Genomic DNA, 24585 nt, shown 5'->3' with positions numbered 1-24585 from the left:
CAGAAACTAAAACAGGACCTTGAGATTCAGCGGACACCTGCAAAAGGTGAAAAGGGTAAAGAAAATTCTTCCTTTGCAGAAATGAAAGTGATAACATTGAACAAAGGGAAGCATAAATATATTAATATCTTAAAAGAGGATACAAGTAATTCTGCAAGCATGGTTGATCATTGTCATTCCAGATTTCCTGTCTGGTCAGAGTTATTCTGTAATATTAAATCAGAGTGTCACTGTGATGTTCCCATGACAAAGAGAAAAAGATATGGATTTGCGAGAATGTAGATCTGATTGTCAGAAGTAACATGCGGTTTGAAAGTGACATTTGGCTATGTTAAGAAATAAACCCAAACAATAGAACTACTATTTGATCCTGAAACACCCCCAGGACTCCAATACCCAGGAGGCCTAGCTCCTCTTGCAACATGAAAGAAGGGCTTTATGCCTTGACTCAGATTTTGCTCTTCTTTTGTTGCTCAAAGGCCGACTAAATCACTCAACGATTCTGGGATGAAGTTACTCAGGCTGTCTCCCCAGCTCCCCACTGCATGGTGGTAATGCCCACTAGAGCCAACAGGAAGGGGAAGACAGGGACACAGTGTTAAATTGCTGATACAATGTGATGACTGTGTTGTTTCTCCAAAAAGAACTGCTGATGGACTTTCACAAAGTACACAAACAGGAACCTAGCAAGTTGCAAGCCAACATCATCGGTCTATTTAAATATCTGTTGTGCAAACATAGCTCATGTAGTAGATGATGTCAGGGGGAAAAATCAATATGGCTTAAAGTAATTTGACACAAATTCAACTATAAAAATGGTATATAAACATTATGACTTATGTGTAAGTCTATTTATATGTTAATAATGCAATTTTTCAGGTCAGGCATTAAAGGGTTAAATAAAATAAAAAAATGATGATGATTCCAAAAATAACTCCTTAACACAGGCTTCTAGGCCACAGTACAAGAACAACTGAATCAGCAGTTATTCTTTTCTGTTTGAGAAAACCCACCAGTCGGTTCAGTATACATCTATCTGAAAGAGCATAAGTGGAAAGAACAAGTCTAGACCTACCAAATATAACTCACTGATCCAAAAGGACAGAATGAGTCACCTAGAGCTGAGCTGTCATTAGCTCTAGTCACAAGTGCTGGCAGGATTCTAAAAGAACAGAAGCCTCTCCATTATCAAGGGAGGTTAGTGAGGTGAAAAAGGTAAAGTTTGGGTATCTGTTCAGGATTAGCAATTCTATTAGACATCCTTCATCAGGTAGGATGTGTGACTATATCTTGGCTTCACAAAACCTCTGGACTACTGATGAAAAAAAGATGAGAACAAAGGGAAGCGGGAACAATGGGAGGAAATTTAATCTCCATCATCAACAGAAGATTTTCAGGTCAAGAGGATAATCTGAAAAGTAAAAAAAAGGCATCGTTTTAACAGATAACTGCTTTACTTTCTATCCAATCTTCTGTCAAAGTTCAAAGGCCCGGTCTCCTCTCTGTGTCTAGAGATCTTGAATAACATCTCTTTGCCGTTTAGATACTGGAACAGCATAGTGATCTCTCTCATTCTCTCTCTCAAAGTTCATTCTTCAACCAGGAAGTTGATGAGAGCAGTCCTGGGGGAAAGGATGGCTTTCTTAATGGCACGGTCAGCAAGGAGCTTCATGCCCAATGGGCTGCCCAGTACTAGTTCTTGCACCTTCTCCGCATCCTGAGCCACATTTCGAGGCACAGTAATACACCCACATGCCTTATTGTTAATCTGAGGAGGGAAGAAAAGAGAGTCCTGAGATTTAAAGAAACATCAGAGATACGTGCTAATAATGAAGGGCACAATGATATTTTAGACAATAAACAAATCCCAGCAAGTCAGATATATTTGTTATGACCTTTATGTATAGCAGCAGTATCTAAAGCTGAATTGCATTATAATATTAATGATCATGTGTAATTTATGCAAAAAGTTTGAACCTACTTACAGTCAGGCCCAGGTACTGTATTTAGACAGTAACACAATTGTTATAATTTTGAATTTTTACACCACCACAATGACTTTAAAATAAAGCAATACAACTTTTAAGTATGTAGAATTTCAGCTTTCATTCAAAGGATTCAACAAACATCTCAAGGGAGGAAACAGCATTTGGTGATGTGCATGGTTTCCAGAAGTCATTAACTGTAATGGGCATTCAGTTATTAAACATAATCCTTAAAAATCATGTCACTCTCCAAAGATGGACCAGAGAATAGCTTTACTAAAAGTTACTAAAATCACAGAGATTTCTAAAACCCTCATATTCAAATCGAGATTTTGTAACCATTATAATTTACTTGACAGTTCTGTTATTTTTAAATATTATCCATAAAGTTTAGACAAAAATTTTGTTTGTATACTTCATTAATATTTTAGAACTTTAAAACATCAAGAGCTCAAAATGGCAATTCCTACAATGCAAGTTTCCATTACTTTATATTAGTGCGAGTATAAATTAGTCTTAAAAAAAAGATACATTTTCAGTAAAATCCTCTGAAGGTGAAGAGGAACGAGTAAAATATCAGCCTCTGATCCTCATAAGGTCCCTGTATATGCCAAGATTAAGTGAGACTGCATGGGTTTTGATAAAATCTTCTGACATGCATGTGTGGGTACAATTCTGCCACAGAAGCCGCCCTGCTTTGTGGGAGAAACCCAGTCCTGTCATTACAGGGCATGAACTTCTTTAACTTCTGCAACTAGGCAGGGGATTCCCAAAATACTGCAGGATGCAACACCCATAAGCCCACAAAGCCTTCTCACCTCACCAGTAAGTTTCAACTGGCAGGGGCTGGGGGTGGTGGAGGAAACCTCCACATACTGAACACACACAGGATTAGAAAACATAGTGGGAGAAACTGGTGTAGGCTTTTAATAAATTGGAGACCTGGATACACTGCTTTTATATAAAGCAGAGCCTGCTTAAATAAGTATGGTGTGAGAGTGAGAGTATGAGTGAGTGAGAGAGAAAGAGAGAGCTTGTATGAGTGAGGTATGTTAGGTTAGGTATGAGTGTATGTCTTTGTGCATGTGAGAAAAAGATGCGTAATGGTGTGCGAAGATGAAAGACAGTTTTTCTCTCAATATTTATTATGTGCTACATTTGAACCATTCGAGGCGGCTCCACAGAAGAAAAATGTACAGCCCATGATCAGATTTTATTTCAACTGAAAAAAATGACAAATTATATGATAGATTTGGACATACAGCTGCAGGTATGCGCAAAAAATAACATCTAACACAGGTTTACTGCTTAAAGGTGACTGACTGATTCAAATCCCACACATGTGGGTGGTTGAACTTACAAATGTGTGTGTTTTTTATATATATATATATGTGTGTGTGTGTGTGTATATATATATATATATATATATATATATATATATATATATATATATATATATATATATATATATATATATATATATGTATGTGTGTGTGTGTGTGTGTGTGTGTATGTGTGTGTGTGTGTATGTGAGGACAATGAGGCTTCTTTATTCAGCTGTCAATGAGCAGTTAATAAAATCCACATAGTTTAATAAATTCACTTGAAAATGTAAGATGGAGAATTATGTAAAATCAATATTAGAAGGTCATATATAACCACTACTGCGCATTTCTAGGGGATTTCTTGATCTCAGCCTCTCTAACTTAGCCTTTACAGCTTGATTTTATGTATACCCACGGTCATGTGACTTTTAGCTTAAAATTGCAGCAGAGGAGTTCATTTATCATCTCTGGTGTGTTCAAAAGAAGCTCTTGCTACCGTTCAACCATCAAAGTGAATCAAAGGCCAGACCTTTCTACTGACCCTCCCACCCAGATTAATTACAGACATGCTATAAGAAGACACACTGGTCTCGTTACAGAGAGACAGTATCACTTCCTGCATTCCAGCATTCTCTCTAGAGGATCACACACACTAATGTTCCTAAGTTAACACAGAGAGATTCAGTAGGCTTTTGAAGATAGTATATTATTCGTACTGAACAGTCTGGGAGTTGTGCCTGTCAGTTCTGCTTAACATAATACAGAACGTTACACAAGACTTGACTGTTACTATTAATTAACCTATTAACTAAGTATGTTAGGTAAGTATAATCTAAAGCACAGTTATAGTATAGTGCAAACGTGTACGTGTGTCTTGTGGTTCATGTGTCTTACTCGTACAGACACCTCGACTGTGTCAGGTGTTTGTAGGTACTCCGGGTCCACAGTGGGCCATGGCTGCTGCAGCACACCTCCACTCCCAAAGAGTTCAGGGCTGAGAGGGTTTCTCACCTGAGACAAACCTATGAATAAAAGAGAGAGAGAGAGAGAGAGATTTAGTCTATTAGAAAGAGGCAATAATAAAAACAGCAACAATAATATTAAAATAAGTACAATATTATTGTTTTGTTGTTTCTTTAGTTTTACCCAACCGTTATATTATATTTACCCTGTATTTATATAAGATTGACAAACTCACTAACTCAAGCTTTGTCCAAAACAATAAAAATGTACTATGGATAATTAAAGAACACTGTTTCTATTTATTTTGGTCCATGCCAGGCTGTTAAAAATTGTACAAAATATCTCCACTCCAAGCTATGGAATATTCCTGAAGGACAGTATTGATAGAAGGTGAGTAAGAGCACTCAAATGTCATTCATGTAGCCTGATTGAATTTATACAGAGAAGCACAGGGGTCAGTTGGCCATTTCTCCCGGGACATGGTAAAATTAGCAGTCTCTCTATGACCCACAGCATTATTCCAGGAAGGATACGTGTTTCCTCTAAACTTTGTCCTCGTGTGTTTGTGTGGTACTACGTGTTATGGGGGAAATGGTGTTAATGAGGAATAATGAGAAATGATGCTCTCAACAAAATTTGTCTTTCTGAGTTTTCTTACACAATCCAATAACATACTTAAACACCGAGATACATGCACAACATCTCCCCCCACATACTTCCTGTTTGTCCATTACAAGCATTCCTTGCTGTTATCAGCTAGAGAATAAGGATGTGTCCACATAGAGGCTGAGAGGCTCAGGTTTCTGTCCAATGTACATGTGTGACAATAGCTGGATGTGCTGAACAGTCGTTTCCGTTGTTTCTTCCGGTGTTTTGCACAGGTCATAACTCTTGAGGAGGTCTGTTTGACAAACGCTCTACACATTTCTGCTTTTTGTGTATTTTTTGAGCTGACTCTAAAAATGCTCCTTCTATAGAATACTAAACACGTGCACACAGACATGCACATACACTAATGTGCACACACTCACGCATACACTCACATCTGTCATGCACATGCCTTTGCGTAGGTGAAGTTACAATTCCAATCTGTAACTGAAGTGGAAAGAAATAAATATATACAGTATTTTGCAAAACTGAAATAAACAAAGGTTAATATGTCAAAATTATTCAACCTGTTGCTGTAAAACCCCCATTCAGCTAGGTGCTATGATAAATTGTTCACCTGTTTGCAGTTAAAGTGATATAAATACACCCATTCCTGAAAGAACATTCCTAAACAAATAGCAGTAAAAGGCCAAAGAGCTATCACAAGAAGTCCATAACTATGTTCTGGTAAAGTATCAGTCAGGGTTTGATAATAATAATACTCCAAATAATATTCCCATAAAAATCCATTAATAAATATGGGAGGGAAAAAGATATCTCTGAGGACATTCACCAGGATTTCAAATCAGTTACTAAATAAGGAGGACATTAGTTAGTGAAGCAACCAAAGGATTTCACACTAATGGGGTGAATACTGATGTAAACGTCAGTAGTGTTTATCAATTGTAAATAATTTGGCAAACTATATTGATTCCTCTCCCTTCAGGAGTGTGACCTGTTTTGTGTCGATACAATTCACTCCAAAATCATTGTTTTCTTTTGCTAAACAACTTAGAACATACACACAGTGTGTATACAATACAGAAAAGAAATTAACAATTAGCCAGTAAGGAGACATCCCTCTATATCCAATCTTCTAAAAACATTTTAGAAACATTAGTTCTAAATATGTTTTTAATTAGCTATTTATTAATTGTATCTCTTTTAATGTTCACAAGTTTAATTTTAGCTTTTCTTTTATTGAATGCTATATCCTTTGTCGTTTAATCATTCCTTTACTGTTTTATTCAACTGTTATTTTGTAAAGCAATTTGTAGTGCGTTTGAATGAGAGATGCTAATAAACGTAAGAAGAAGAAAAATATCTAATAATAATAAGAATAATAATAATAATAAGAAGAAGAAGAATATTGTTATTATTATTATTATTATTATTATTATTGTGGTTTGTATAAAAAGGCAGGTCCGGTCCTTCAATTTTGAATACAAGGTCTAGGTGACAAAAACAGGAGTCAATGTTGTTGTAGAAGCACGGCCACAAAGCCTGCTTGACTGGCAAGTGTTTCAACAGGAACATCTACATTTAGATGCTGTTGGAAAGGTATCAGGAAACTGTGGTTAAAAGGGCACGTTCAAGGTGCAGTATGTAATGAAGAACAACTGTTCTTCAGGTGACTGAGGCTGTCAATACAGGGTGTGATCGACATTGTAACTGACATAACTGTCTGTCCAGGAATACATTACAGTAGGGTTAAAAGGTTCAGTAGTGTAAAACCACAGGCACTTCTCTACTTGGGGGAAAAAGTAATGTAGTCAAATGACGCATGCTTCATGATACTGTTTAATATATGAGAGTTGTGCTTTGGGGATATTTCGCTTGCATGGTTTGGGTTCACTTGTTCCCAAGAAATGAATGTTCACCAATGACACAAAAATGATTGGGACTTATCCAAAAATAAAACATTTCTATAAAACCACATGCTACAGCCTTTGCAGTTATGCGATCTCAACCTACAAGAAGCGTGTTAGACAGCACTCTCTACAAGTATCATTAAAACTTTAAAACTTGGAAGAATGCTGTTTATTCTACCAGTACGGTTCCAAAAATGTGTAGGATAGATACTGAGGCACATTGAAGTGGCTACGAGTGTTTATTTAGTCCAATAATTTGTCATATTAAAGGATATAGTATTTATTGTACTGTATATCAATATGTAGGCAGATCAGGGGAAATATGACAATGTGGAATATGAACACACCTACAGACACAGAGACACACAGAAACACACACATACACAGAGACATACACACACACACACACACACACACACACACACACACAGACACACAGACACAGACACACACAGACACAGACACACACAGGGACACACACACAGACACACACAGGCACACAGGCACACAGACACACAGGCACACAGACACACAGGCACACAGACACACAGGCACAGGCACACACACACAGATACACAGACACAGACACACACTCACAGACACACACACTCACAGACACACACACTCACAGACACACACACACACTCACAGACACACACACACTCACAGACACACACACACTCACAGACACACACACACTCACAGACACACACACACTCACAGACACACACACACTCACAGACACACACACACTCACAGACACACACACTCACAGACACACACACTCACAGACACACACACACACACATATATAGACAGACAGAGACAGATAGCGTTGGAATGTTTTAGAATTAGATCATCTCTCACATCAGCACACGTCCAGGAGGATTAAATCCACCCACACTTTTCTGTTTAATCTTTTGCAAATCTGGTTTTAAAATGAACCACTGACCCATGTGGCATTCAGAAACAAGGGCCACATGCAAGTTCAATGTAAATTATACTTTGGATTAAAATTAATGCATATTTCTTAGATGAGGGTTATGAATAAAATCTTTTTCAAAACTGGATACGGACTAACATTTCTTTAAAAAAAAAAAGAAAGAAAGAAAGAAAGAAAGAAAGAAAGAAAAAAAAAGCTCCCACGTACCTGCCCAAAGCTCAGAGGTCAGGTGAGGGGCCATGGGTGCAGCCATCACACACAGCGAGACTAGAGCCTGCTCAAATTCCACACTGTGCAGAACTACACGAGGAGACGCTTGCTATAGGACAGAATGGAGATGAAAATAAAAAGCAAACTCACAGGTGCAAGCAGGAAGGATGAAACATCATTATATTCCTTTCAAGCCGTGGGTTATCAACATGCACCACATTCCTGTACAGTGTTAACCCAACTAAAAGACTCCAAGGTACAGAATAAATGTCCAGATTCTGCAGACCATATGTGCAAACCTAAGATAATATACATCAAAAAATGCAATAAATGAATAAACAAATGTCCCATATGTGCACAGACTAACATCATCTGGCCTTTTTAAAAGGGAGATTTGCAACTCACCATATACTCCGGTATGTAACCAGGGTATCTTTATACAGATGGGTTCACACGTTTACATGTCTGCAAAATGTTAATAATTGGAATTGCAATAATTTGGGAGGGGGGGGGGGAAAGAGAGAACAAAACAAGACTTTATTCTAATGTCTAAACTAAACAATTTGCTGAAGCTGAAGGAATTTTTTGAGGAACAATGGGCGGTTTAACTGCTCAGGTCAAACAAGGGACTTATGATCAACTATAACAAAACAAAGAGAGTCGTTGATCATCCAGGTAACAACACACAATATTTAAAATCAATGATATGGAATTTGAACGGGTTGGAACCAGTTAATTTGTGTAAATTAATTGAGGTTATAATTACGTCTTGTGGACTGCATTTAAACATCTGCTATGTGAAATAGCTTATTAGGGGGCAAAACTAACTAAAGAAAATAATACAATTTTTATGATCCCTCTTCATTTTGTTTATTGACATTTAGCAGATTCTACAAGGTTAATGTAAAATCATGAAGCCAAATGGAAGCATATTATGATTAATGTACACATTTTTTCTAGCCTCTGTCACTTGTGGATAGTTACCGTGACTTACTACACACCAAACAAGTAAAAATAAATATTATAATTATAATGCAGGCAGTATACTTTCTTTATTTAACCAGGTGAGTTGGTTGAGAACCAGTTCTCATTTACAATGACGACCTGACAACTAAAAAGCAGTTATCATGTGGAGATTATGGCAGTGAAAACAACTCAACAGTTACATTAAATGTTGTGGAAGATCCACAAGACAAATTAGTTGCCACTTATGTCCTAACTTCTAACTTCAAGACCACTCTTTAACGTGGATTCTCTGTAAAATTTACAAGTATTATGTGCTGTTATTAATTTATAAATATTTCACCATGAAACCCATCATATGCCAATTTTTTTTATATACTTTGTCTTCTGATTCAAAATATTTCCCATTAAAGAATTTAACCATAATCATATAAACACAACCAGATGTGGCCATGCTTGCCTGTGGGAGCACATAAACATCTGTCTATACATAATGCATAAACCTATATATTTATTATTCTGCTTGTCAAGCAATCACTATAATATCATACTGCACCAAAGCAGGCTTAATAAATCATTGCTGTATGACACCTTTAGTGAATGAGGTTAGTATGTGTGTAAAACTCTACAGAAAGGATGACTGTGCATGGAAGACTCACGGAAAGTGTGTTGGTGAGGCCCATCAACCGTGAGATTGCTGCATTCAACAGGAAGTCTTCTGTCAAATGAGAGGTGACCTGACAAACAAACAACACACAAGCACTCTAAAAATATCTATTATATTATCACTTCATCCCCATATCTTTTGTTCTCTTATTCATTTGTCTAATTTTTTTTTTTTTTTACAAGTAATGACTTGCAAGACAAAATTTATACATTCTTCAGCACATTTGCAAAGGTGAGTATTTAAGCCAACAAAGAAATGAAATGAAGAGTGAAAGGCAGACTAGAAGAATAAAATAATTCCCGTGTCCTAGGGATGTTCCCTTGCTAGACATATTTTTAAGCTAATGAAAGGGCACAGAGAATGTGAACATTATTCCTCTAATCCAGCTGGAAAGAATGGGGCCCTGAGGGTGAAAGTTTTTTCCACCAGACGTTAGGAATTTCATGATGATCTTGGAGCAGTGTGGTGTCTTCTCTTATGCTGATTAATGCAAGGTTTTGGTTAGGAAAATGGGTCCTTCATCAGCTGTAGCGACCTGCAGGTGCTAACAGACGTACTTCATGCTAGAAAGCACTTGATTGATGGCAGAGGATTTTCAAGAAGAATCGAAGGCAGACAGTGTGCAGGCCAGGCCTCTTAACCAACCTGGGCCTCTGCAGGAAGCAGTCCCAGGTTGGGCGATCAGAAGCTATTTATACTGCACTAAACTACCATCTGCTCAATTTCACATTCTCTCCTCGCACCATTTGAATGAAATGAATATAAATCAGGTTACTTTTTAAATATAATAGACAAATGTGTGGTAATTGTGACAGTTTGCTAAACGATTCTGTTGTCTAGAACTTGAACAAATGTACAGCATATACTCACATCAGCCCTCACACTGGCGACATCAAGTGGTCAAAGAGTGCAAGCTAAATAAGCTGCATTAGTACTATATTATAATACCGTAAATATAAGATATTCACTGTCATTATAATAAAGTACTTTCTCTGACCTGCACAATGGCTTGATTTTTGTTCTCCCATATCTTCCGAGCCTCTAAGTGCTCTTTCTTGTTGAGGGTAGAGGGGTTGGGGGTGTCACTGCCATCACGAGCCTCTCTCAGCTTAGTGACAAGCCCCCAGAGGCGAGACTGCCAACGCAGCACACCAGGGAGAGCATCAGCTACACACACACACACACACACACACACACACACAGACACACACACACAGAGACACACACACACACAGACACACACACACAGACACACACACACACAGACACACACACACACAGACACACACACACACAGACACACAGAGACACAGACAGACACACAGAGACAGACACACAGAGACAGACACACAGAGACAGACACACAGAGACAGACACACAGAGACAGACACACAGAGACAGACACACAGAGACAGACACACAGAGACAGACACACAGAGACAGACACACAGAGACAGACACATTACTAAGCTCCTTTTCCTATATCTTTTGCTTAGATGCACTGGCATTTATTTATGAATAAGAAAGGAAAAAGCTAAATATTATGTTATTTGGTTCATTTTCTTAACAAAAGTATTACAAAATGAAGAAAGAACTGATGATGAAGGACTTCATTCATGAAGTTTCAATACGTACAGCTTGAAAGATGAGCTATAAATAAAAATGTATTTGTCTGGAAAATATATAAATATAATAAAAATAAAATAACTTCCTTTGTTTTGAATATACTAGGGGTAATATTTCAGTTTTTTTTTAAAAATAACATATTTGAAGTTCTGAGTCCTACACACAAAGTATTAGTCAATTGAGGTTTATTTTGTTACCAAATGTATAAAAAAAACCTGTATAATATGCTAATATACAGTTAAAAACATTTTTACGGTTTATTCATTCTGACGTTATTCTTTGTTCAGGAAATAATGTTATTTAATGCAGCCTTAATGTATTGTGGTGGTGTTATTAATAATAATAATAATTATTATTACTGTTGTATTAGAAAAACACAAAACATATTTTTGAATTTTAAAACAGACACAAAAATTGACATTAATTATCCAATCTCACCATGAATCTGACTAATTTCTTTATTAGATGTTTTTGTTTACATTTTTTCTAGACAAAAGCCTACTGGTTGGGAACTGGTTTTGACCCCTCACATTTCATTAAAACCGACATATAGTCATTCACAGTTTCAGTAAATGGGACTGCTTTGGGTGAGGGAGAAACCTTGTAATCATTTTGATTGCAGATGTAATTCAACTGACAGCCAGCAGACGACACTAAACTTAGAAACTGTACCTTTAAAACATAATAGCTAACTTAGATTTGCGGAAGATTTCACACTTGGATAAAATTAGTGAGGATTTCAGACAAAAATTCACAACTGGCTGCTTCTGTCCATCCAATTTTTTTAATATATAAATAATTAATAAATGTAATAAATAAAACTACTAAACAGCTAATCAAAAACATAAGAAACTGGTCTACCAGTGTCAAAACAGAGCATTAGGATTTAGAGAGGTCTCACTTTTCACGTCCCACAGGATGTCCTGCTCGGGTGGAGCAGCGTAGAGGATGTAGAGGCGCACGGTGTCGATTCCATACTGCTGCACCACTTCCTCAGGGTCTATACCGTTGTGTTTGGACTTACTCATCTTCTCCCAGCTCACCTGCAGCTGCTTCCTGCTTTCTCGCTGAACAGGCTCAGAGGCTAGAAGATGACAAAAAAACATGTACACCAGTCTTACTTGGACTGAGACAGTGACATGAGGCAAACCCTATTCACTAGAGGATTTTTAACATTTTCTCTAAAAACATTGGCGAGACCTAATGGACCACAAATAAAATACGTCAATGATTACCTCTGTTAAACAAAAGCATAAACCGTCCTCATCTCTGTCCTTACTGACACAGGAAGCTATTTAACAAAATCCCTTTGATACCAATAATACACACAGTCCAGACAGAAATTCCCTGTTTACCTGGTTGCCTGGCAACAGTTCAGCCATGTACGGTCCAATATTCACCAGAGACAGAGTTAGAAACACAGAGCGATAGACAGGTGGAATGATAAAAATTTATACAGCATTTGTCTCGGGTGATTTCTATGACTAAACTGACTGCTGTTGAGTTGAGTCGCAGTGAGGCATTATCTATTTCTGGCCACAGCAACAAGCAAACCATAACAAGTTCAGATAACAGCAGTTTGATATATAATGATCAGTGAGCACCAGAGCAAAAGCTCTAAACACACACACCTGTAAAATCAATATCTTCCTTCTTCAGATACTGCCCGCTCTCAGCTACTCGAAAGGTCTGACCCTTAATAAGGCCTTGCACCAGCAGCTTCTTAAAAGGTTCCCTTTAGAAGAAACAAATTGATTATAAAACGGCTCCAGTCCACCTCATCTTGTATTAGACTGAGACACTTACTCACTCAACCGTTTATCTATTTTATCCTCATTTATCTATTCATAAAGTTGTGCATTTTTATTTATTTTTTTATAACAGTTACCATAATAAATTCCTGTCAGATTTACAGAGTTTCAGCAGGGCTGATGATTTTCTTTGTGTACATGTGCATAAGTTGTTAAAATGCCATTCAGCTGCAAATTATCAAGCACATTTACAGCAGAGCGATTTGCATTTACTGACGCCATAACAAAAGTCCATAGCAGACAAAGTTCATAGAGCTGAAAATGAGAAAATGACAATTAAATGGTGTGCATTAAATCTTTAAATGCATTAACGGTCATTACAGTGCATCAGCCACCACAAGCAGAAATGAATTTTTACACTTGTTATATGGCAGCATTTCATTTGTCCTAATGCCCAGTCATATGTGTCTTAATTAATGGATTCCTTTTAGATTGCTTTCTTTCAAGCCATTAGCATGAAACAAGTGTTTCACAAAACCTTCATTAAATGTGTGTACCTTTTAAATAACTGATGTTTAAACCTGACAGCAGGAGCCCTATATAAATTAGAAGTAACCCAATGCAATTAAACAATTTAAAGCCTTTCACATCACTTTTTCCCTTACTGAAATTTACAATTTTGTAGAATAAGGATATTTTTTCACATCAGCATATATTAGGGAAAATGCTACTTTCTGCATGCATTGCATACAAATCATTACTTATCCAGTTTGACAAATATAGCCTGACATATTTATTCATATCTAACATTTAAATCATGGTCCGTCAGCACTTTGTATGACCTCAGACCTTCATCATTCCTAGGCATTATTCAGATGCCATTCCTGACGGTCTCCTTTGCCACTGATAGATTAAGCAGTTTGCTGTTAAAGGTTTCATGCATTAAGTCAATTGGTGCTATAATATCTCTTTCCCAATGATGTGAAATCTTATCTCTAATTTGTGTTACGTACTTGTGCGAGACCAAGTCCTGGTCCTTGCAGAAGTGACTGAGGAAACGAGCATAGTACAGGTGCATGACTGCATGCTCTTTTCCTCCTATATACACATCCACAGGCATCCAGTAGTCAGCTAAAGTGCGATCGAAAGGTCTGCAACAGACAGGACGGGACACGGTTAAATTGTGGGGTCAGGATTTAAACATCACACTTTTTTTTTACATCATGATCATAGATCATTCTTTTCACACATCACACAGTAAACTAGAGTGCATGAACAAAAGCATATAAGGGCCACCACTAGAGGGAAACCTTGCATAGGCATCCAGTTCAGTTTATTTGTATAATATTTTTATTTATTTGGACATAGTCTCGAAGCAGCTTTACAGAAGTATAGAAACAAATAAAAATGTAAAAGTTTAAAATTAAGTTACTGTTTATCTCTGATGAGCAAACCTGAGGTGACAAAATATAAACAGAAGTGAATGGATGAGCTCGAGTTTCAAGTGCACATGTGCAGTCTAGGTGTGCATTTAAACACTCGTGAATGCTCGACTTTAGATGGATGCAATGATCAAACCAACATCGATTTTTCTGTGGATCTGTGTAAAGCAATACTTTTCAGACTGTACATTTTGCAATAAAATGATATAATGATGTTCTACTGCTAGCAAATGTTGAAAAAATGAAGATCTATAAAAATATCACCAGTAGGTTGTGAGCAACAATGTGTGTGTGTGTGTGTGTGTGTGTGTGTATGCAGAGGGGTAACGAGAGAGAGAGAGAGAGAGAGAGAGAGAGAGAGAGAGAGAGAGAGAGAGAGAGAGAGAGAGAGAGAGAAAGAGAATGTGTGTGTGTGTATGTGAGAGAGAGAGACAGTGTGTGTGTGTGTGTGTGTGTTTGTGTGTGTGTGTGTGTGTGAGAGTGTGTGTGTGTGTGTGAGTGTGTGTGTGTGTGAGAGAGAGAGAGAGAGAGAGAGAGAGAGAGAGAGAGAGAGAGAGAGAGAGTCTCACATCCACCTATGTGCATATTTCACAGTGAGCCAGCATTTTTGCCCACGAGTTTATGGTAATGTAAATATGTGTGAATCCATGTAGTGTCTCATGCGTTAATTTTTCTTTTACACGAGTCATCTATTACAGATAATACAAAACCATGTACATTGTATTTGTACCCTACAACATTAGCTCAGCTGTGTTACCTGCACACATTCACTACTATAACATTTCCTAACGTTCAATAAGTCACATGTTCAGTGTGAAGTAGAATGAGCTGAATTTCCTGAAAATCATGAGAAGAAGAAAAGTATATTATAATAATCATAACGCTCTCGTACCATTAACACAAAGATTTGACAGATTATATAATCACAAGCTGTGCTAGTTCAGTCCTGTTACTTAAATGTTATAAAATGTCATAACAGGTTGAAAGAAAGCGAGAGAAATATATGGATGAAAAGACACTTCATGAACTCTTGTCCTTACCTTTCTGAGTTGTGTGGGTCTGTGTATCTGAAATAGTACCAGGCAGAATCCACAAAAGTGTCCATAGTGTCTGTCTCTCTCTGAGCAGGACCTTTACACCTAGACATGATGAAAAAAATAAAAAGCTGTGTGAAAATGCAGGGTTGCAATACAGACAAGCATTTTTCTACATGTGGATATTTTATTCCAACCTAGAATTCTACAAGCAAGTAAACAGTCTACAAACTAGAGTTTTTTAGCCTGCTATCACAAATTAATAAATAGCAATAAGCCAGACAAACCACAATGGAAAATGTTGTTTAGGACCCACTGAAGTGAAAAAACATCAGTATTAGCAGTCTCCTAACACTTCACACATCTTTTCAGTTTATTCAGTGAGTTGCAGATATAATACAGAATTAAAAAAAATAATCAAAACATGTTCAAAATATAATACTATAATTGGGAACAAAGCTAAAAGAAAATGGCATGTTCCTAATAAAAGCAGTAAAAAAAATATACGCTGCTCACTTGAGCCATGCTATAAAAAAGATCTGAAATCACTAATCAACTACTTATTAATAAAAAGCTATTTCAAACAATTATTACATCATTCTTAAAAATAATGAAACCGTTGTAACTATTATTGCTTCATTGTACCTATACATCAAAAAAGGCCTGAAATAACCATATTTAAGCATGATGCACCGTCCTCGAACAACTTCTCCCAGAAGATTAAATTAAATTTAAGGCTTCCTCTGAGCAAAGTCTCCCTTTTCCCCGGCAAGACTCCATAACCGAAAACACAGCAAATGCAAAATACCAATAATGTATAATTGTGTTTTTAATGAGCAGCAGTCCTTGCATGATCTCCAGATTGAAAATGTCAGCCACTGGGCCATTCTGTTATTAAAGGACTGCCTGCTACTGGACCCAGTAATGGGAATTTCAAGCCAGCCTCAGAGCAGCACAGTGCATATGTGGCTGTGTGTTTGTATTAGAGTGGATCTTTTTCCTCCAAAGCAAACACAATGTCACCCAAAACTCTTTCACAACAAAAATCAGACAACCTGCCCACCATGGGAGACACAACAAATGACAAAAAGTACACCCACACCCAGAGAGGGTAAATAAATAAAAATCTGTGAATACCTACTGCTTTCTGAGCTAATGTCTTCAGCCCTGTAGCTACTCTGTGGTCTGATGCTGATCCACAGGTCATTTTTTCCCAATATATGTATTGGCTCTGCTACAATATTTTTCCCCTTACGTCAGGCTGCTGAAAAAATTCACCTTTTTTGAAATTCATGTTAACATATTCTCTAAAACACCTCTTCTTCCAGTGTAATTTTTTTAACAGATAGTAGCTATTGGACTTTACACAACATGTACAGTGCAAGTCCCAATATTTGAAGACTGTGATAAACATTGTAAAAATTTCTTGTTTTATCCCCCACCTCTATGCCAGATCTGATGCTTTACAGTTTGAAGCCACCACATTGCTAAGCAACTACTTCAAGGTTAATTCTTTGAAAGCCAGGTGCCATTTTAAAGAATGAATACTGTATGTTCATGGACCCCATAATAAAGTGTCCTGTAGAGAACTGAAGTGTGTGCGAGGTGGAGAATCCCCTGAAGCAAAAGATGCAGTGTCATTTTCTGCATATATAAAATGGATTTTAGCTCCTAAGCCATTTCGTCTCCTGTTAAGTGAGTCTGAATGTGTAAATGCGTAATTCAGGTCTCACTCTCACAAAGATTCATGGCACAAAAGGGTCTACATTGGAGTATTATATCTCTCTACCTGACTGAGATAATGGCAGCTATTTGTCCACTGAGGAGATGAGAGACCCCATTAGACAGACAGTAACAGCTGAGGCTTGTTGAAGAGGAGACTAACTGTGGGTGTATGTGTTCTGTGTCTGCCCACACTACTGGCTCTTGGATAGAGTGGTGCTTTGCTGAAGTGAGCCAGACTCAGCTGCTCCGGGTTTGCTTGAATCATTTTCAAACTCATTATGCCAATCTACTGTTATAAGTCGCTCTTACAGTGCTTTAACTGTGCACATCCAAAATGGCTTCAGATTGGCTCAACGTTCATTTGGAAGAAAAAAGTTTACTTATCCATAGTTGTTAAAATGTTGGTGGCTACATCTCAACAGGAGTGGGTAGAGATTTTTGGTGTCGGTTGTGTATTCATCACTTGAAAATGTAATAATTGTCATGAGCATCCTCAGCACCAGTTTGGCTGCCGGCACGACAACAGTTGGGTTTTTATGAAAGCTGGCCGGCAGCAGGCTTTCAATTAGTCCTCTGGCTGCTAACAGCAAGACCAGACAGAGACAATATCACAGCTCAGGAAATGACTTGCTGCTTCCGTTTTTTTGTTTTTTTTTTAGCTCTTTGCAGAGACTAGGCTGATAAGCCTCACCTCGTACTCAATCTTTACTCCGTAGACTGTCTGATCGGATGTGGGAGAAGTTATTTTCCCTACACTGACATGACGACATTCTCACAGATAAGAGGTCTTCTCGACTCTCTATAATTACAAGAATCAATCAACCTCAGTGACTAAAGTTTTCGCTGTGACAAAATCGTCTGACTTTAAGAATTGTAGTGTCTTATTCCAAAAACTGACAGTTCCTTGACTCTCAGCAGTCGTGCAAGTTAAAACAAAAGGAAAACTGAAACTTAAAATAAAAGGAACTGAGAAATAGTATAGAAACAGTCTATTGGAAAAAAAAATATACAGTGCAAATGATTAGATAAATAACTTCATAATGTTTCAGTTCAATCATTTCCGGTTGTTGTGTAATATGAAACAGACTTATGTGGATTTAAATACCTCGGCACATTTGTGTTACTTATATAATTGGAGAAAAGAACACAGCGCTTAAAACAAAAGAAAGAGCCACTTTAATGAAATCTGTCATAGTTTGCTCAGTCAATCATTATTCATCTTCAGTAAGTCGGTTTAAAGCAGATCCAGAGTTTATCCTGAGAACACTGGGCATGCTGCTGAAATGCATGAGATGGGTCAATTTAGTTTAGCAAACTCATACGCTGAAGGAAACCCACATATATACTGGGAGACCATCTGGGAACCTTTGGAGTTGTGAGGCATCAACCCTACCTTTGTCCTAGAGGTAAAATGATTTTTTTATCCTTTAACACTGTTTAGTTAAGAATTATAATTTGTATTAATCCAAACTATGCATTTTAAAGAGACGTGTGCGAGGATGTAACGGTTCTATGCTGGAGGCTGTAAGCATCCCTTGCTCATCAGGTAGACAGAGGCAAATGTCAGACACAGAGCATGTCTGGGCTAATCTGCATGTGTTAAAGAGAAAAATTGTCTAAGATTTACTTTTTCTTGTCAAACCAATGTGGAGGAATGGAATGTCTCAGGTGAGTCGGAAAACATGCTCTGCACAGACTGGACATTGTGCTATGATCTCTTCCTTAGTCTGATTGGCATTAAGAATAATAATAAAAAAAATTCACTGATTCTAGCACTACAAAAGTTCTGAAACTTGCATAACTACATAAATTGCATAACTGTGTTTTACAGTCCGGTAACTCAAACCACCCTATACTCAGGAAGCATCATATCTCCAGACACCAGTGACTTTGTGACTCAGCTCTGACAGCACCTATAGTCTCAAGGAGGGGGTCAGAGACGGTAAGGGAATACAATACAACTTTTCAGCTTCTCAGCCCAATCATGTAACCACACACCTTGCTAAATTGCCAGTCGCTTCCACCAATCACATCTCTACAGTTACTGACTCAGTCACAGACTCTAAGTTAAGAGAAAGACCTTGCAGTGTAATTTTTCGGGACACACATGGAGGTACGGATATAGTGAGAAAAAGAGGAGTGGAATTTTACCTGGGACAAGAGCAGTTGACCCATTCCTGGGCAGAGTGTAAGGGCGAGGCCCCTCTCCCTGTAAGTGAAGTCACTTTAGGCAGCGTGACTGGCAGCTCCTCCACAGGAACTGGCACAGGACCACAAGAGCTGCAATGCACTATGGGTATGGGTGTACCCCAGTATCGCTGCCTTGAGATCAACCAGTCCCTCAGCTTTGAACTCGTGAGATAACCACCTACATTCCTTTCCCGGGCTTTCTGGGTAATCGTGTTGAATGCCTCCGCTCGAGTCTGACCTGTGAACTACAACAATCTTGAAAATTATTAATTACAATTGTTTGCTCAGTGCTGAAATTGTGATTATTCACCCTAAATTATTCATTAATAATGTTGTAAAAAATCTATTATTTTATACAACGGTTTTTCTTTTCCCTGTATTTTGTGTTAGCGAACTATGTTCTTTCAAATTAAATCAACTGTGTATTATTGCTAAATAATGCAATGAATGAACCAATTAGTGTATAAAACACAGGAATGTGACACTTGTGAATGCAAACAGTCAATTTCTTTAATCAGTCAAATAGGATTAATTGTGCGGCTCTAATTAATACTCTCTTTAAGGCATGTTTGAGGGTGTTGGACATGAATCTAGTGCTAGAGCAGTGTTAAAAAGAAATTCTAGGCTTTATCGAACACTGCCTGTTTTATTTTGTCTCCACAGTCTTTTATGTAAGTAACAAGAAAACATGACACTAACTTTGACGAGCATTTCACCACATGCCCATTGAAACTGACTGGCATGTAATGAAGAATGAAATAGTCAGTTTCTAACCACCCCACTTTCTCATCACTAAAGAACCACATCTGTATGCAATGACACCTAGTTACCAACTGTGTGCTTTCGAAAAATATGTCAGGCTAGGAAGGAAAGGGAACTGAAGGGAAGAGGGAAAATGGAAGAGGGAAGGAAAATGAAAGGAGAGGTAATGGAATGGAAGGGAAAGGAAGAGAATGAAGCCTAATGGAGTGAAGGAGCCAGTCAGTATTTGTTGTGGGACTTGTGAAGTGTGTACCTCAGCAGAGTTGATTAGAGTTTGACTTCCATCTTTTTTAGTCTTCACTACTGAATCCCAGGTCACATCCAGCTCCAGCGCCACACACACATCCTCCTCATTGGTGTCAGGGATCCCTGACCCCACCCCGCAGACACGGACAAATTTTTATGGTGTTACTTGAATCAACATATAATACCAAAGCACTATAATCCATATTCTAATCCCACATGCACTCACACACGATCTGCACTCACCTACCAGACTCCCATTTCACGCTCACTGTCAAAGACTATTTACTCGCCTGTGTAGTTCAGACTCGCTTCTTTAAACTCAGACTCACTGCCTCAATCCCAGGCTCACTCCCTCACTGTTTCACTCACACACGCACTATTTTACTCACAGCCTCACTCCCTTATTCAGAGGCTCACTTCCTCCATGGTTCACACAGGCTCATTCATTTATCCTTACTCACCCACTCACATACCTATTCACTCTTTTAAGTTCACACGCTAAAGATTAGTGCACAGAAGAGTTTTTGTAAGAAGTTCCTGAGTGAGACCAGCAGGATTCAGATGACTGAGTATACACAGAATGCTTTGTGCAATTTCTATCACACACAGCAACATCAGGGAAAACTACAGACACTGTTAAAAAGAATAGTCGAACACATATGAATGCTCACCTATCACAGTGTCGAGATGTCCCAGAAACTCGGTCTTAGCAGAGACGACAACTGGAACTTCCTGCCCGGTGAACATGTTAAGTGCAGTGACCTCACTGAGTGAGTCTGTAGGTCAGAGGTCAGCATATGAGAACTAATTGTAAATTGTGGGAGTGTAAGTGTGTATGTGTGTGTGTGTGTTCTCTCCTCACTGCTAATTAGCTATGAGCTCTCCACAGAGGGAGCAGTTCCACATGGGACCTCCAATTATAACATATCCAGGTGGGTACAATGAAGAAACACGTTTTAACAAACATCAAGACTAAAAACACAAAAACATTTGTTTTCTTTCTCGGTGGTGAGTTTCAGCTAGAGTGCTACAACTATCCAGTTTTAAAAAGCAGGAGAATGAAATACATAGAACAAAAGGTAATCTCTCTACCCTATGTTTTAACTAGCTGGCTAGCATTAGTATGCTAGCTAAATTCAAAAGTCCAGGAAAAGCTCAGGGCATTTGAGATTACAGCGGAGCAACACTTCTCCCTTAGAACTACTGTTGGAAAAAGTTTGGAACGAATCCTTTAGTGTCCTTAATATTTGGGCATACTACTCAGCATGCATTGTGTGGTTTGGGACACAGCATCAAATTCTGTCTAAATGTGTTTAAGATAAAGAAGAGACATTAAGCAACAGAATAAAGGAAGCGCGCAGTACAACCAGGCGGTACTACAACCCAAGACTCTCTACAAGCACTGCATGTGTCTTTTTTCAACAAAATCATGTGTTTTACAGCAAATAAAGGTTTGTATGGTTTTAATACATGCATGCTAAGTGAGCGTATATGATTTCTGATAAACAAAAAGAAAGCTGTACTGTTTACTAGGGTCACGGCATTGCTTATATTAGGAATAATAACAGTGATTTTATTTTATACAATGAAACAGCTGCAGCTCACAATTCAATAGATAACTAAAGAGCACAAACATTAAGACATTAAAGTAGTGTGATTTGTGAAAATCTGTTATGCCCCATTAAACCCGCTGATACACAAGAAAGGCTTCAAAAAAAAAATCATCATGATTTAACTCATGCTTGTTTATCACAAAAACATTATTGTACTTTATTATTATTATTGTACGCTATGATTATTTATGATATCAGGCTATTATTTCATTATTTAATTATATGCTTGTATATACCTTCTGGTTAGGAATGAATTTTTCATGCTTCATGTTCGTGTGTGCAGTGCTGGCAATACAAGCACATAACCTGGTAATAACTATGCACACAAAATTCACCTTTATTGTAGGAACAGCTGATAAAATGGACCTAAAACATAAACATTTAGATGTACCTAATGACCTGGCAGCTGAATGTATATTTCTGTGTGTCTCTTACTTTTTCCAGGCTGAAGTGCTTTGTTCAGGGCAGGTCCCACAGGACTGGAGCCGTGCAGAAGTCGATGAGAAGGCAGGATGGAGACAAACGCTGCTCCAAACACAGCTTCAGGGGAAGCCGTGTAAGCAGCCAGTACCTCGCCTGTGTCTTTACCATCCAACTAACAGAGAAAAAAAAAACAAAGAGAGAGAGAGAGAGAGAGAGAGATATCATGGTCCAATGAGCATTATAATTTTATGTGGCAAAATTTTAAAAAGATTTGTCATTTAAAAACTTATTTCTGAGTAACGTCAATAGTGTTTGAGAATTCAGTTTCTTTCATAAAGTAAATCAATGTATAAGCTCTTTGAGAGATGCAACAACAATCCTGTACACACACTACTTGCTCAACCCTTTGGAAATGAAATTAATGATTTAATAAGCAAGGCCACTGCTAACAAAACATATTTCCTCTCATAACGAGAGAGCAGCACACACAGCCTTGAGCTGAAGCTGCACGAAATGCAATAAAACATCCATGATGCAAATTCATGGGCTCAAAGACAGTTACGTGCAGCATGGAAAAACATGGAAAAGATGAATACAAAGTAAGCAGAGGAAAAAAGAAAGTCGTTTTCAAATCAGGAGAAAAAGCAGACTCACCCTCAGCACATGGTCAAAATAGCAACCTGAGCATTCCCCAATCCAGTTGGCCTGCATCGCTTTCACACCATACCACTCCGGGAGATCCGCCAAGGCATCCAGGAGAGGCTGCAAGATAAGCCATGGGAATATACATGCAGCTTTAGAGAAAAATAAAAAAGTACACTGGAGCTCAGTTAAGCTCAGTAAACGCTCATGACTCTGTGATCATCATCTCAATATCACTGTATCCTTATTAAAATTTAGTTTAAATAACTGACATTATAGAATAACACAGTGAAGAAAAAGTCCTTTAAACCTCATATTACAGTCCAAAAACAAAAAATGTAAAATGTGCCAACATACAAGCATTCATACAGTGTACACACACGTTATTAAAGTAAAGACAAAAATGCATCCCACAATCCCCCACCTCTGACCCAGACGAGAGAAAAGACTCCCAGAAGAAGCAAAGGGACGGTTAGTTGGGAGGAAGTGAACGCTGGCACAGGTGAATAACAAAAAGGGAGCTATGCATAATAACGATCATGGAGGCCAAGTGGCTCAGCTGGGCTGAAAGGCAGTGAAAAGAGAGGATATGAGCAGTCGCTGCTGCCTGTTGTGATATCTCTCTCCTCTCTGTCACTCTCCATTAGCACAACGGGCCCTGAGAGGCTCGGCTCCCTGGAGGAAAGGCAAATACAAAATAATTGTTCAGACCCTACTGCTGCTTCTGGCTTCGCTTTTCTTTCATTAATGGAGACAGCATGCACTCCCAGAGGAGCGAGAAGAGGGTCAGGTGTCTGGTCTTCGTGGGAAAGCGGCTTATCATTTTTTGCCATTTACCTCGTGAAGATGGTACTTCAAAGCTCTTGTAGGGCACTCGAGACACACTTGTCTCTGTTGTGAACATTTCTTACTGTTGCTCAAGTCTTAACTCCTCAGCATAATTAGCGATTATAGAAGGAAGAATATGCAAAAATATTAATACTTAAATAAATCTGTGCTATAAACTAAATATATCAAGCAATCCTCTTTTACCTGCTTGGTCATGGGTCATAATGAATCTGGAGACAATCTTTAGAATAAAGGCATGAGGCAAACACACAGAATTTAGTGTTGTGAACTAGTTAATACTTTTGTCAAGAACTGATAAAAATGAAAGAATTATACTAAGGAAAGTAACATATTTCTAACATATCACCAAAAAAAAAAAAAAAAAAAGAAAACAGTCTACCGTTTTTACCTAAAAAAGTGCTGAAACCTGCCAATAAACACAATACTACAAAGTGCTATTTATTTTTACATCATAAAAATCAAAACCATATCCTTGTATTGGCCAAATATTCACATTGCCAAGAAATACAAACTAACACAACCCAGAAGTTTCATCATTTCAACAACAACAACAAAAAAATAATAAAAAAAAAAGGTCTAGAGTTTTTTGTGTTAATGAAAAACAAACCAACAAAATTCAAGGGGCAGAAAAGATGTTTAGAGAAAAGGAAATAAATAACCCGGTGTTTAAACAGCTTAACTAATACTCTGCTTGGGTCAGAATCTGC

The 24585-nt window shown here is 37.9% G+C and overlaps 1 protein-coding gene across 2 annotated transcripts in view; it reads right to left on the bottom strand.

Annotated features, from left to right (window-relative positions):
• Positions 1-1352: 1352 nt before the first annotated feature.
• lars2 (leucyl-tRNA synthetase 2, mitochondrial) overlaps positions 1353-24585 on the bottom strand; it is a 45148-nt gene continuing 21915 nt past the window's right edge. Inside the window, exons 8-21 of one of the 2 annotated variants that reach the window (XM_047811587.1) lie at positions 23042-23149; positions 22400-22559; positions 21023-21127; positions 20359-20474; positions 19305-19588; positions 15435-15533; positions 13966-14103; positions 12833-12936; positions 12103-12285; positions 10573-10742; positions 9568-9645; positions 7943-8054; positions 4172-4332; positions 1353-1768 (exon numbers count right to left, since the gene is read on the bottom strand). In XM_047811587.1, coding sequence (XP_047667543.1) covers positions 1589-1768; positions 4172-4332; positions 7943-8054; positions 9568-9645; positions 10573-10742; positions 12103-12285; positions 12833-12936; positions 13966-14103; positions 15435-15533; positions 19305-19588; positions 20359-20474; positions 21023-21127; positions 22400-22559; positions 23042-23149 — 1998 coding nt within the window. In that variant the 3' untranslated portion in view covers positions 1353-1588. The remainder of the gene's footprint in view (positions 1769-4171; positions 4333-7942; positions 8055-9567; positions 9646-10572; positions 10743-12102; positions 12286-12832; positions 12937-13965; positions 14104-15434; positions 15534-19304; positions 19589-20358; positions 20475-21022; positions 21128-22399; positions 22560-23041; positions 23150-24585) is intronic. The other variant, XM_027149855.2, reaches the window with a different exon arrangement.

This window comes from Tachysurus fulvidraco, chromosome 3, assembly GCF_022655615.1.
Source record: "Tachysurus fulvidraco isolate hzauxx_2018 chromosome 3, HZAU_PFXX_2.0, whole genome shotgun sequence".
Classification (NCBI taxonomy): Eukaryota; Metazoa; Chordata; class Actinopteri; order Siluriformes; family Bagridae; genus Tachysurus; species Tachysurus fulvidraco.
Note: the sequence above shows the minus strand (reverse complement) of the source record. Positions and strands in the feature narration are given on the sequence as shown.